The sequence below is a fragment of the Oncorhynchus tshawytscha genome, linkage group LG08 (assembly GCF_018296145.1).
Source record: "Oncorhynchus tshawytscha isolate Ot180627B linkage group LG08, Otsh_v2.0, whole genome shotgun sequence".
NCBI lineage: Eukaryota > Metazoa > Chordata > Actinopteri > Salmoniformes > Salmonidae > Oncorhynchus > Oncorhynchus tshawytscha.
This window is the reverse complement of record NC_056436.1, coordinates 28793936-28809736: the sequence shown is the minus strand read 5'-3', so window position 1 is coordinate 28809736 and position 15801 is coordinate 28793936. Positions and strand designations below refer to the sequence as shown.

The 15801-nt window shown below is 42.1% G+C and overlaps 1 protein-coding gene across 6 annotated transcripts in view; it reads left to right on the top strand.

Annotated features, from left to right (window-relative positions):
• Nucleotides 1-15801, top strand: part of LOC112256707 (echinoderm microtubule-associated protein-like 5) — a 51338-nt gene that overhangs the window by 3347 nt on the left and 32190 nt on the right. For all 6 annotated transcript variants that reach the window (XR_006083879.1, XR_006083878.1, XR_006083880.1 and 3 more), the window contains exon 2: nucleotides 11532-11691. Coding sequence is in view for 3 of the 6 variants with exons in the window: in XM_024430144.2 (XP_024285912.1) it covers nucleotides 11532-11691 (160 nt within the window). In the remaining 3 variants the exon portion in view is untranslated. The remainder of the gene's footprint in view (nucleotides 1-11531; nucleotides 11692-15801) is intronic.

Sequence of the window (15801 nt, the reverse complement as noted above, 5' to 3'; positions counted from 1 at the left end):
ACTGTAACTTGGAAAGTATACCCATTACATGTATGAAGTGTCCATCCTATGCGTTGTGCATGAAATATGAAACGTTATGAAAGTGTTTTTGTTAAGAGAGGGATGTGATTTCTGAAGCTATAAGAGATAATTGTTTTTCATAAGCTTTGCATAGTGACAAGTCACGCCCCTGAGTGAGGTCAGCGAGCGTGTCAGCCTGACGGAACCGCCCCTTTTGAACAAATTGTTTAAAATGATGGGTTAAGAAAAAAACACATCAGACCAGAGAGACATAGAGCTGCAGGTTACGTTTAAAGTTGTCTGAACTCTGAATCTAAACACGAGGTTGAAACGATGAACTCACCTCCTGGACAATCACTAGTACGGCTGATTAGCTGTCCTAATTTAAGTGGGACCATTCTACTACTCTGTTCAGACCATCTTATTACGCTACTCTCACTGGGAACCATCAACACGGCTGGCTAGCTTATCTTCAAAGAAGCATCTTCCAGAGATAATGGATGGAGAATAAACTCTGTAGTTCTGTTCAGGACTACACGACAAATCACCGGATACCATACGACTGCAGAGGAGAACAACAGTAGAAGACTCCCTTTTGGACAATCAAAGGCTTACAAGCGTGCCGCAAAAAGGCCCAACCCCCTTTCCAAAGCAGCCCGGTTCCGAAAGAGATACACGGCGAACCAAGGCATTTCACGTAAATACATTCATGATTTCTTACTCCAAGCAGGCAGCGGTTCATGTGCAATTATAAGATTAATATTTTTATTTTACCTTTATTTAACTAGGCAAGTCAGTTAAGAACAAATTCTTATTTACAATGACAGCCTACCCCAGCCAAACCCAGACAATGCTGGGCCAATTGTACGCCACCCTATGGGACTCACACTCACAGCCGGATGTGATGCAGCCTGAATTCGAACCAGGTACTGCAGTGATGCCTCTTGCACTGAAATGCAGTGTCTTAGACCACTGCGTCACTTGGGAGACCACTGCGTCACTATAAGTGAGTAGCTTCTAAATGTACCAACGTTAAGTGTCTCTGTCCCTCTTTCTCGCCCTCTCCATGTCTTTTGTAACAAGCAGCCATATTGTATCAGTCCGCTAGGGACCTGTTTCTAATGTATTAAGTGTGTATGTTTATCCTGTGTTCCCATTTAATTAGATAGTAAATAAATAATTAAACCAATTTGTGTATCAAATCAAATCACAGTATGTGTTTTCTGTCCTCATAAGTAAGACTCAGGTTTTTGCAGATGCAAGGAAGTTACGACGGTTCAGAACGATGATACAAGGTTATGATTAAAAAGTTGACTGTTTAAAGGTCTTTAACTATCACTTCTGTGTAGTTTAATTCAGGAGATGGTAACTCTTCAAAGAACTGCTCTCGTGGTGCCCCAGATTCTAATGAGTTAATTGTTCCATGATTAATTTAATCGATAACAATTAAACCTATTTAGGTAACTAGATAAATAACAGTCTTCAGATTCATGTTAAAGTCAAGTCATGACAACAGTATGTGTTTTCTGTCCTCTAGTCTACAGTAACTACAGTATACGTGTTGTCTGTCCTCTAGTCTACAGTAACTACAGTATACGTGTTGTCTGTCCTCTAGTCTACAGTAACTACAGTATGTTTTCTGTCTACAGTAACTACAGTAAGTATTTTCTGTCCTCTAGTCTACAGTAACTACAGTATGTGTTTTCTGTCCTCTAGTCTACAGTAACTACAGTATGTTTTCTGTCTACAGTAACTACAGTATACGTGTTGTCTGTCCTCTAGTCTACAGTAACTACAGTATACGTGTTGTCTGTCCTCTAGTCTACAGTAACTACAGTATGTTTTCTGTCTACAGTAACTACAGTAAGTATTTTCTGTCCTCTAGTCTACAGTAACTACAGTATGTGTTTTCTGTCCTCTAGTCTACAGTAACTACAGTATGTTTTCTGTCTACAGTAACTACAGTATGTGCTTTCTGTCCTCTAGTCTACAGTAACTACAGTATGTTTTCTGTCTACAGTAACTACAGTATGTGTTTTCTGTCCTCTAGTCTACAGTAACTACAGTATGTGCTTTCTGTCCTCTAGTCTACAGTAACTACAGTATGTGCTTTCTGTCCTCTAGTCTACAGTAACTACAGTATGTGCTTTCTGTCCTCTAGTCTACAGTAACTACAGTATGTGCTTTCTGTCCTCTAGTCTACAGTAACTACAGTATGTTTTCTGTCTACAGTAACTACAGTATGTGCTTTCTGTCCTCTAGTCTACAGTAACTACAGTATGTTTTCTGTCTACAGTAACTACAGTATGTGCTTTCTGTCCTCTAGTCTACAGTAACTACAGTATGTGCTTTCTGTCCTCTAGTCTACAGTAACTACAGTATGTGCTTTCTGTCCTCTAGTCTACAGTAACTACAGTATGTGCTTTCTGTCCTCTAGTCTACAGTAACTACAGTATGTGCTTTCTGTCCTCTAGTCTACAGTAACTACAGTATGTTTTCTGTCTACAGTAACTACAGTATGTGCTTTCTGTCCTCTAGTCTACAGTAACTACAGTATGTGCTTTCTGTCCTCTAGTCTACAGTAACTACAGTATGTGTTTTCTGTCCTCTAGTCTACAGTAACTACAGTATGTGTGGATGTTAGAGGGCCTTTTTACTGAAGAATGGGTTTGTTTCTATGGGGGATTGTCCGGTGCATGTGACGTGCGTCTCAGAATGGTGAGCACAATCAGTGTGGGCTTGGGGGGAGGCCATTGTGTGTGTGTGTGTGTGTGTGTGTGACTGGGCCATTGTGGGCTTGAGGGAGGCCTTTGCCTAGTCCTGTGGGTGTCCTTGGGCATACACCTGCATTTTGAATGTCTGTATTTTTTCATGTGTCATTGCTATGGTTACGCCACCAATATAATTTATGCCCTGAAGTATGTGCCAAGAAGGGGAAGAGAAACCATGTAAAGATGGTCGTAGACAGACTAGAAGTAAGATTAGGAAAAAATAAGTGGCAGAATACCAAAATACGGGGATCATATACATAAAGAGGAGTGACTATGTATGTTGTGTCAAACTGAAACAGTATATAAAGTGATCTCTTAGTCTGGGACCAACAGTTGTTCCATGGTCCAGCTCGGCTTGTTACTTTGTAATAAAGTCTAGATTGAATTTACAAGCTCCGGTGTCTAAGAGATATTTTTAAGAAGTATTTCCATGACATTTCATATGATTGTGTTTTTCTATTTTTGTGTTTGCCATTCATGTATTGTGTAATTGATTTTTATATATATATATTAGTGTCATTGTTGATTATTGTCCTCTGAGTTGAACTCTGATGGTAACTTGTATCTGTACAAGGTGAACTTTAAATTCATATATCAAATCAAATTATATTGTCATATGCGCCGAATACAACAGGTGTAGATCTTACCGTGAATGTCTTACTTACAAGTCCTTAACCAACAATTCAGTTTTAAGAAAATATAGTTAAGAAAATATTTACTAAATAAACTAAAGTAAAAAAAATAACACAATAAAAAAACAATAATGAGGCTATATGCAGGGGGTACCGGTACTGAGTCAATGTGCGGGGAACAGGTTAGTCGAGGCTATCTGTATGTAGGTATTGTAGGGGTAAAGTGACAATGCATAGATAATAAACAGTGAGTAGCGGGGGGGTCGGATGCCGAGCAGTTGCCATACCAGGCGGTGACGCAACCAGTCAGGATGTTCTTGATGGTGCAGCTGTAGAACTTTTTGAGGATCTGGGGACCCATGCCAAATCCTTTCAGTCTCCTGAGGGGAAAAAGGTGTTGTCGTGCCCTCTTCACGACTGTCTTGCTGTGTTTGGACCATGATAGTTTGTTGGTGATGAGGACACCACATCTTATTTACATTGGTCTAATCAAGCACACAGGCCTTTAGATGCTGTGACACCTTGTGGAGATTGGGCGTGGGTGATTAGGTTACTGTAAACTTAGTATCGTTTGATTGGTCAATGGTGGTTGGTTTTACACCTTCAGATATGAAGGTCTGTTGTTCTCTCTCGTATCCTGTCCATGGAGGAAGGTTGTATGATCAATTCTCATTTCCTAGACTTCTAGTTCTCTGGTCTAATAGGCATGTCCATACTTTGTCTTGTAAGTTAACCTTAGGATCTACAGAATATGCCTATAAGAATGCTTTGTTAATGTTAGTATTGCCTTGTAACTTAATCTTCGGGATCGGTGTCCCGTCCAAGGGAGGGTTGAGCTAACGTAGGCTAATGCAATTAGCATGATTAAGTAAGTAACAGGAAAATTTCCCAGGACATAGACCTATCTGATATTGGCAGAAAGCTTAAATTCTTGTTAATCTAACTGCATAGTCCAATTTACAGTAGCTATTACAGTGAAAGAATACCATGCTATTGTTTGAGGAGAGTGCACAGTTTTGAACATGAAAAGTTATTAATTTTGAACAGAAATGCAATGGTTCACTGGATCAGTCTAAAACTTTGCACATACACTGCTGCCATCTAGTGGCCAAAATCTAAATTGCAGCTGGGATGGGAATAATACATTATGGCCTTTCTCTTGCATTTCAAAGATGATGGTACAAAAAAAGACAAAATAACGTTGTTTAAAAATATATATATTTTACTAGATCTATTGTGTTATATTCTCCTACATTCCTTTCACATTTCCACAAACCTCAGAGTGTTTCCTTTCAAATGGTACCAATAATATGCATATCCTTAAAATGGAGTCAGTTATGTGGTGTACACAGTTGAAGTCGGAAGTTTACATACACCTTAGCCAAATACATTTAAACTCAGTTTTTCACAATTCCTGACATTTAATCCTAGTAAAAATTCCCTGTCTTAGGTTAGACAGGATCACCACTTTATTTTAAGAATGTGAAATGTCAGAATAATGTCAGAGAGAATTATTTATTTTAGCTTTTATTTCTTTCATCACATTCTTAGTGGGTCAGAAGTTTACATACACTCAATTAGTATTTGGTAGCATTGCCTTTTAAATTGTTTAACTTAGGTAAAATGTTTCGGGTTGGCTTCCACAAGCTTCCCACAATAAGTTGGGTGAATTTTGGCCCATTCCTCCTGACAGAGCTGGTGTAACTGAGTCAGGTTTGTAGGCCCCTACTCGCACAGGCTTTTTCAGTTCTGCCCACAAATTGTCTATAGGTTTGAGGTCAGGGCTTTGTGATGAGCACTCCAATACCTTGACTTTGTTGTCCTTAAGCCATTTTGCCACAACTTTGGAAGTATGCTTGGGGTCATTGTCCATTTAGAAGACCCATTTGCGACCAAGCTTTAACTTCCAGACTGATGTCTTGATGTTGCTTCAATATATCCACATCATTTTCCTACCTGATGATGCAATCTATTTTGTGAAGTGCACCAGTCCCTCCTGCAGCACAGCACCCCCACAACATGATGCTGCCACCCCCGTGCTTCACGGTTGGGATGGGGTTCTTCGGCTTGCAAGCCTCCCCCTTTTCCTCCAAACATATGATGGTCATTATGGCCAAACAGTTCTATTTTTGTTTCTTCAGACCAGAGGACATTTCTCCAAAAAGTACGATCTTTGTCCCCATGTGCAGTTGCAAACCGTAGTCTGGCTTTTTTATGGCGGTTTTGGACCAGTGGCTTCTTCCTCACTGAGTGGCCTTTCAGGTTATGTCGATATAGGACTCGTTTTACTGTGGATATAGATACTTTTGTACCTGTTTCCTCCAGCATCTTCACAAGATCCTTTGCTGTTGTTCTGGGATTGATTTGCACTTTTCGCACCAAAGTACGTTCATCTTTAGGAGACAGAACGCGTCTTCTTCCTGAGCGGTCTGACGACTGCGTGGTCCCATGGTGTTTATACTTGCGTACTATTGTTTGTACAGATGAACATGGTACCTTCAGGCGTTTGGAAATTGCTCCCAAGGATGAACCAGACTTGTGGAGGTCTACAAATTTGTTTCTGAGGTCTTGGCTGATTTCTTTTGATTTTCCCATGATGTCAAGCAAAGAGGCACTGATTTTGAAGGTACGCCTCCAATTGACTCAAATGATGTCAATTAGCCTATCAGAAGCTTCTAAAGCCATGACATAATTTTCTGGAATTTTCCAAGCTGTTTAAAAGCACAGTCAACTTAGTGTATGTAAACTTCTGACCCACTGGAATTGTGATACAGTGAATTATAAATGAAATAATGTGTCTGTAAACAATTGTGTTAAAAATTACTTGTGTCATGCACAAAGTAGATGTCTGAACCGACTTGCCAAAACTATAGTCCACTCCACAAGAAATTTGTGGAGTGGTTGAAAAACGAGTTTTAATGACTCCAACCTAAGTGTATGTAAACTTCCGACATCAACTGTATATAATATGAATATTTGTTGAATATTACCCTTTTACATCAGCATGACCCCCAGCTTAAATGAAGTTTAAAAAAAATCACCACTGTTACTTGTTTTCTTTCTGTCTGTCTTACTGTAATTCTTCCTCTCTTTCTCTCTACGTTCCTATTCGTCCCTACTCTCTGTGCTCTGTGTGGCCATGTCCATATGTAAACCATGTGCACCTGGATTCACTCGTTTCTCATGTAACGCCAAATCTGTGTTGATTCGTGACGTTCTTTATTCTAATAGTATCAATGAGAGGGTGCAGCAGGACTGCTTGCGTCTGTCTGAGGATGTGTAGTATTTCTAGCCTTTCTAAGCAACCTACTCACTCTCGCTTTGCCTCATTTCTCTGTTTCACCAAACCAGCGATTTATTTCAACTCTTCTGGAATCCCTGATCTTATTAGCAGGACTTTGCGTGAGGCTGTTCCCTCTTTTGACGCAAGCGTTCGCTTGAGAGCAGGAATGTCTGACACATCTGTCTAACACTTCTCTCTGACTTCAGATGGGTTGTCCTTGTTATTGATATGATGAGAGAGATTTTAAGTATGCTCACACAGGGACAGTTGATCCAACCACACTCGATTTCGTGCACTCTGACACATTTGCTTGCTGTGCTCTTTTAAGATGAGGTCCCTAGTCTTCATTGGTAATGAATGTGCACTGTGTTGTATCTAGGTTATAGAGATGTAGTTGTGCAGTAGAAATGTAATGTGTCATCCTTTATTAGGGTTGGTGTGCTATATATATATATATATATATATATATTTATATATATTTGTGTGTGTGTGTGTGTGTGTGTGTGTGTGTGTGTGTGTATATATATATATAATATATATATATACACACACACACAAAAACCACACATCCAAGCAAACAGGGGACCATGACACATCTCCTGACGTTCCGGGGACGTCTTATTGATACCTTTTGTTTGCAGGGCATAGTGTGTGTGTAACATGTGGTGAACCTATGCTCGGTCAAACACGGCATGAACATGTTGTCAGTGTGAAGTCATGCATGCGGTTTAGCTTATTACTGTGACGATAATAGCTGGGGATAAGCCTTTTGCTCATGGTTTTCCAGCACACACTCGTCAGCTTGGCTATTCATTTCTGCATCCTGGTTGGCGCATGCCTGTTCAAAATCCCAATGAGTACACTAGTACTACAGTCATCCATTCATTCATTATCCAAAGCTGCTTATCTTGGTTAGTGCTGCTACAAAGCTCAAATATGGTCTTGGTTCCAGATAATAGCATAACAAACTGTGATCTCAATTAATAGGAAAAACTCAATTTTGCCACTTTTGTATTTATAGGTTGGAGCTGCCTCGCCACAGACAGACAGGTGTAGTACATTGGCTGTGTTTACACAGGCAGCCAAAATCTGATATTTTTTCTACTAATTGGTCTGTTGACCAATCACATCCGATCTTTTCACAGCAGATCTTTTTCAGAGCTGATCTGATTGGTCAAAAGACCAATTATGGGAACAAATATTAGAATTGGGCTGCCTGTGTAAACACAGTCATGGTGTAATATTGGCGGACAGATTAAACAAGCTTTAAAAGCCAAGGAAGATAAATACTTTTAAAAATGTGCTAATGTTACACTTTCTTATAATCCTGAACAAGAGCAGACAAGGTGACTGCTGCATTAGTGTGGATCAAAACGGACTTGGAAGCTAGCCATGTTGTGACAAGTGGTGTGTCTGTGAGTGAGTGTGTGTGTGTGTGTGTGTGTGTGTGTGTGTGTGTGTGTGTTTGGCTGTGAAACGTCATCATATCCCTTTTTAATAGACCTTTAACATGCATTTTCTACTCTATCAATCAAGAGACAAATATGTTTGTATTAGATTTTTGTTGTTGTTGAGTGAAGTCATTACAAATGTAGGGACTTGGATTCAAGAAAGAGGCTGATGTAGTTGCCGATTTTGAGTGCATAATTTGTTCCTTTATTAGCCATGTCAATATAATTGAGTTGCAACAATTCTTGTTTGAGAGGAATCAATGAAGATTTATACAATTAGCAGACTTACTGTGAAACAAAATAAACACACGCATGCAAGCACACACACCAGGCTTCAGTGAAACCCTTTTTCCTAATGACTCCATTGATCGAACACTTTAGTTAAATGGTTCCATGGCTTTGCCCTGAATGATGTTTCTCCTGCCATGGCTCTGTCACCATGATGATGGGCCATAATCCATGCCAAGTCCCTGAGCCACTGTCCCTGTCCCTGGGCTTTACATTGCTTCATCTGAACATGCCCTATTCACTTCCTCTTCCCAACAGTACAGATGTACGATCTTAATTTGATCAACAGGAAATGTGAATTATTATGTGGATTATAATTAATGGGAATTCTTGTAGGGGTTTAGTTTTTTTTTCTTTGGGGGGGGGGGGTCATATCAAGTCTGAAATGTCAAGTGGAAATTACAAACTTTAGAAGCCTTTTTAAAACTTAAATACACTACACTTTTGCATTTCTTGCTTAGCAGGAAAATTCTTAGCAACAAAATGAAGATCCTACATCTGTATAGCAGTGGCATCCAGCACCACCCTCCATGACTGCAGAGTTATCCAGCCCAACACGCCTGCCTGCCAGGACTCCGAGTGCTCTTGGCAGGTGGAAGCCAGCCACGTCAAACAGCCGTTTATCAAACCAGAGCACCCCCCAGCCCAGAGATTTCCCAATCTCATTAGCTGATAGAAATGTAATAGAAGCAGTGACGTTATTGTGACGGAAGGACTGGGAGGAGTGTTGCTATTTTACTGTCTGTAGTTGTTTGTCACATTATGTCAGTACAGGAAAAGGAAAACTCCAAGAGAGAGGTTTGACTGGACATCGAGTAAAGAAAAAAACTGACTCTACGGGTCAAGAGATGTACTATCTTTATAAACTAGTAGAGCGGCCCTAGTAGAGAGGCTTGAGTCTTGATTGATGTGGTGTGCCCCAGCTTAGCCCTGCCTTCACGGGCTTGAGTTGGGAGGAGGAGAGGTTAATGCCCTTGTCTCAACCCTCACTGTCACTGTTAATGAAAAAGTAAACGGGTTCCCCATCTCTCCAGCTGCTCTGAGGAGAACACAGACCACTGCTTGGAATTTCCTGAATAAGGATGTTTCTCTACCCTCGGATTTAGAAAGGAAAGTCCCCTGTCCCTGCAGCTGGCATTCTCTGAGTCTGTTGTGTACAAAGACAGTGAAATTCATAGTGCTATTTGGCTAGAGTAATGCAACCTCTCTGCAGGAAATGTAGAGTTTATTCTGAGTCACAGTCAAATGGTTTTTGTCTGTTTCTGACCTGCACAGAGTTTGTACTCAGCAATGCAAAGTGCAATGTTTATACAAAGGTTCATTGATCCGATGTCCTTCTCTTTGTTTCATCTGTGTACTGAATAAAGCTGCTGAATGTATGCTATTGGTATCAGTGTACTCTTGACCTGATGACTATTACAGTTTGAAAAGCATTTTCATCTCCTCTATCCCAAGGAGCACCAATCATATTCTCTTCCTCTGACTACTATTTTTAGCTGCTTGGATATGATTATGTAATTCATACAAGAGGTGATGAGAAGTTGGAGGGAGGAGGGGAGATGACAGGGAGGGCGAGGGGTGAGATAAAGAGTAAACCTCTCTCGTGAGTGAGTGAAGGCGACGTGGAGATGTGGTGCGATAGCCCTGTTCTTCAAGCCTATTAGCCCATCTCAGACTTACAGATAGATGTATGATCTTAATTTGACCTACACTGAGTGTACAAAACATTAGGAACACCTTCCTAATATTGAGTTTACAACCCTTCAGCCCTCAGAAAAGCCTCAATTCGTTGGGGCATGGACTCTACAAGGTGTCGAAAGTGTTCAACAGGGATGCTAGCCCATATTGACTTCAATGCTACCCACAGTTGTGTCAAGTTGGCTGGATGTCTTTTGGATGGTGGACCATTTTTGATACATACTGGAAACAGTTGAGCATGAAAAACCCAGCAGCATTGCAGTTCTTGACACACTCAAACTGGTGCGCCTGACATCTACTATCATACCCCAACGTGCAATACTGTCAATATCACCATGTGTTAGTGTGGGTTTTCAGTGAATTTATGTAAATCACAAAGCTCATCTGTATTTCCTGCAGTGCAGGAAAATTCTCAGCAACAAAAGAGTGATCAGATTAAGATCCTACATCTGTATCGCTAACAAAGCACCACGGCTGAATAGAGGAATTACACCACCAGGCTAAAAGGCAATTTCCGGAGCTGTGACAGAGCGAGCAGAATAATTCTGAAGCGCATTTCAAATGCAAATTGAGTGTCACAATAAAATATGAAAAACTCCTGACCCCAGGAAGGCTCGTTTCCCAGAGAATCCCCCCAGCATGCTGATGCATGTTGATCTCTGGCCTGCTCTCTGAATACACAGACACAGGATTAGAAGTTGTGGAGGGCAGTTGGCAAAACAGGTGCCCTGATTATAATGGTGGGAGCTCCGTCACATTATGAAATATATAACAGGCCAACGCAGGGGAAGAATTGCCCTGTGAATCATTCAGACGTACCTGGAGGTTGACTGGCAGCTGCTGTATGGGGGATGCTACATGCATCAGACTGCAGGCTGTTGCTCAGATGTAGAGCGTTCCCCAGTGGAAGAGGGGGAGAGCAGGGGGGAGCAAAGAGTGGCTGCTTTTGATGCCTACAGTATCTGTGCTTGGGAGCCCCAGATGATGTTGTAAAGGGGACAAAGGGCAGAGCTTAGAGGATGAGAAATCCTGAATTTGGGTAGGCTATTTCCTGCCGTGCCCTGTGTGAGTGTATAATATCAAAAGGAGGGCTAAAGCTACCATTCTGATTCACCATGTTCCTGCCTTGGCCTATCACAGATCCAACGTGGCAACTCAGGCTAATGGCTTCCACTCTCTGATAATGCAAGGCCTTCCTCTGCTCTGTCTTTTTTTTTGTTCTATTTTTACCCAGGCTATCTGAGGGGGATAATCACTGATCATTAGGCCTATAGACTGTGAATCATCTCACTGGTCTCTTTTTGGAGGGTGCAGCTGGGTACTCTGAGTTCTCTCTTTCTCTTCCCCACTCTCTGTCACTCTACTTTTTTCTTTCTCTGACTGGATCTCTCTCTCGCTCCCCTTGCAGTTTAGCTCTGCATCCGGAGCGTGTGCTGGTAGCTACGGGACAGGTGGGCAAGGAGCCTTACATCTGTGTGTGGGATTCCTACACCGTACAGACCGTGTCCATCCTCAAGGACACTCACACACACGGCATCGCCTGCCTAGCCTTCGACCTCGATGGACAGGTACAGTTCTGGGAAAGGGGGGAAAGGGGGGAAAGGGGGATACCAAGTCAGTTGCACAACTGAATGCATCCAACCGAAATGTGTCTTCCACATATATGCGTAACCATGCTGTGTGCTCATACAAAAACAGTGATACATATGGTTACTCATGAATCAGTATTGACAGAGTGAATTCTATGTAAAATGTGGATTTTTCAAAGAGAATGTTGGATCCAATATTGAGCTGCAGTGGTCACTGTAAACCTTCCACATCCCACCGATCCCTCCTGTTGTACAAACTATTTTTACTGTGCTTTGCTAGATTTCCATTTTATTGTACCACATCAAGTGACAGATAACGTGAAAACCCTCCAGACAGTTGTAGATGAACAGGAATAGTTCAGTAAGAGATGAATATAACAGCTACATGACTGTTGTCTCCTCTGCTGTGGGATGGCAGAAGCGATCCCTGCTGGCTTGTGTTTCTTAATGACACATCTGGGATTAGACCAGCGGTATTAGCAGGACAGCTATACAGAGAGAGAGAGAGGGAGAGAGCGAGAGCGTGAGAGAGGGAGGTTTAACTTTAAGAGTCGGCTGGAATCTTTTTCATCCACTGACTCAGAGTTTGACAGGATGTTGTGAAGTTACGGTGAGCCAACCGAACAGTAAAGGGCCCTGAGCTTTGACGACTGTACTACAGTAGTTACTTATGGGTTGTTTTCTTTGTGCAAACTCTTGCTATAATATTGCAGAGCTTCATGCACATGTTCCCCAATTTATAAATGACTAAAGGTCTTTTGGGGAGTGTTCTGAGACAGTTGAAGACCTTCACAACACCTACATATTGTAATATGAAACTAAAGGGGTGGCAGGTAGGCTAGCGGTTAGAACATTAGGCCAGTAACCGAAAGGTTTGAATCACCAAGCTGACAAGGTGAAACATATGTCGATGTGCCCTTGAGCAAGGCACTTAACCCTAATTGCTTCAGGGTTGCCATTGATAATGGCAGACCCTGGCCGTGACCCAACTCTCAGAGGCTGTCTCAGGGAGAGTGGGAAATAAAAATAAAAAACACATTTCCAATTCTCACATTCGTATTAATGTGTGAAATAGGACAAATATAAGCACCAAAATATTAAATATTACGGTTCATGTCCATTTACTTAGTGTTAAAGTGTAAGTAGTTAATTTGCATTTTATTGTATGACATAAGTGTTTGATCACCTACCAACCAGTAAGAATTCCGGCTCTCACAGACCTGTTAGAAGCCCTCCTGTTCTCCACTCATTACCTGTATTAACTGCACCTGTTTGAACTCGTTACCTGTATAAAAGACACCTGTCCACACACTCAATCAAACAGACTCCAACCTCTCCCCAAAGGCCAAGACTAGAAGGCTGTGTAAGGACATCAAGGATAATTGTAGACCTGCACAAGGCTGGGATGGGCTACAGGACAATAGGCAAGCAGCTTAGTGAGAAGGCAACAACTGTTGGCGCAATTATTAGAAAATGGAAGAAGTTCAAGATGACGGTCAATCACCCTCGGTCTGGGGCTCCATGCAGATCTCACCTCGTGGGGCATCAATGATCATGAGGAAGGTGAGGGATCAGCCCAGAACTACACGGCAGGACCTGGTCAATGACCTGAAGAGAGCTGGGACCACAGTCTCAAAGAAAACCATTAGTTACACACTACGCCGTCATGGATTAAAATCCTGCAGCGCACGCAAGGTCCCCCTGCTCAAGCCAGCGCATGTCCAGGCCCGTCTGAAGTTTGCCAATCACCATCTGGATGATCCAGAGGAGGAATGGGAGAAGGTCATGTGGTCTGATGAGACAAAAATAGAGAAGAAGGATGAGTACAACCCCAAGAACACCATACCAACCGTGAAGCATGGAGGTGGAAATATCATTCTTTGGGGATGCTTTTCTGCAAAGGGGACAGGACGACTGCACCGTATTGAGGGGAGGATGGATGGGGCCATGTATCGTGAGATCTTGGCCAACAACCTCCTTCCCTCAGTAAGAGCATTGAAGATGGGTCGTGGCTGGGTCTTCCAGCATGACAACGACCCGAAACACAGCCAGGGCAACTAAGGAGTGGCTCCGTAAGAAGCATCTCAAGGTCCTGGAGTGGCCTAGCCAGTCTCCAGACCTGAACCCAATAGAAAATCTTTGGAAGGAGCTGAAAGTCCGTATTGCCCAGCGACAGCCCCGAAACCTGAAGGATCTGGAGAAGGTCTGTATGGAAGTGTGGGCCAAAATCCCTGCTGCAGTGTGTGCAAACCTGGTCAAGAACTACAGGAAACGTATGATCTCTGTAATTGCAAGCAAAGGTTTCTGTACCAAATATTAAGTTCTGATTTTCTGATGTATCAAATACTTATGTCATGCAATAAAATGCAAATTAATTACATAAAAATCATATAATGTGATTTTTCTGGATTTTTGTTTTAGATTCCATCTCTCACTGTTGAAGTGTACTTATGATAAAAATTACAGACCCCTACATGCTTTGTAAGTAGGAAAACCTGCAAAATTGGCAGTGTATCAAATATGTGTTCTCCCCACTGTATATCCTTCCACTGAAATGTTAGCTTCTTTGCCAACTCTCCACAGAGTAATACTTAGGGCTTATGGACAGTCAGGGTTTATGTACAGTCGTTTGTTGTCTAGTGTTTGCTGGAGTTCTCATCTTTCAAAAATCTATATGTCATGGCTCAAGGACTCATTTTTATCTCTGTGAGTTTCCCACAGGGCCCCTCAGTGGTTCTACCGCCACTGTTTACAGAGCTAGACCATGGAAATGACCTCATACATTTTCCTGGTTGGATAGAGTCATCTAGGGATTGAGATAGGATGTGACAGTTGTAAAACCATAACCGGCTCTGGCTCGGAATGCTTCTGTGTTCACTGGGTCTCCTGATCTCTTTCTGTCGTCTACTGATCTGGTCATGTCTATGTTCAAGTCAACTTTGTGTGGATGAATTCTGTGTTATGTTGCCCCTTCCAGAAAAAGAAATAGAGCAACCATGTCTAATTGATTTAATGTTTTATCCAAGACATTTGACATATTTATTGGCTAAACAATATTGCTCTAACTCTGTATAGTAGCCTTAAATATCCACATAGGGCTCTTAATTGCAACCAGTTGGTCACATATGCCACTAAATATCTTTGCTGTGCGTCCTGGTATGTTGATTTGGTTGCACCAGTGCAGTCTGTTTGCCAGTCTTTTTATGCCACTCCTTGTACTCTGTGTCATATGCCATGTGCCATAAAAGGAGTGAAATGTTAGCTTCGAAGACTTGCAACCAGACTAGCACCAGTATGCGCAGAAAACAATTCACCCAGATGATAATAGCAACATTCCCAATGAAAACTAGTCTTAGAAAAAAAGGTGCTATGTAGAACCTAAAAGGGTTCTTCAGCTGTCCACACGGAAGAACCCTTTGAAGAACACTTTTTGGTTCCAGGTAGAACCCTATTGGGTCCCATGTGGAACCCTTTCCCCAGAGGGTATTTTATGGAAAAGAGATGTTGTATGTTTCTGAATGATGCATCTTCCTGCCTTGTTGACCAATATTACAGAACGCCGCAGATTATGGTTCGATTTGAGCAGGGAGCGCCTCCCTCACCGGTTTCGGCGGGTCAAGCTCGGTGCAACCCGACCCAGCTTAATCGAATCCCCTCAATGGCAGAAGTTAGAGCCCTATATCCACATGCGTAAACCTTCTGAATCATTTCAGTACATTTCTTCATGTAGACTTTTCCATCCAGATCATCTCTGCATTCTTTGCTGAAAAAATACCCCCAGTTCCACAATGTTTCATCGTGGGGTGGAGCTTTACCCTTCATTCTTCTCAAACACAGTTAAAGTAGTTCTCCTCCCCTCCCATGGATTCTCTCCATGCCCAGACATTAATTCAATGGCAGATGGAAGTGGCCTCTCACCACCACACACAGCAACGTGCAGCAGAGTAGAGCTGGATTTCCATAAGCATCCCCTCCCGGTGTTGCCTACTCACTAGGCTATAGGAGCCCCTTCCAGCAGACTCATCCAGATGGGCTCCCAGCCAGAGACAGAGGCATGAAAACGGGTGTTTTTACTGTTGTCAGCCAAAG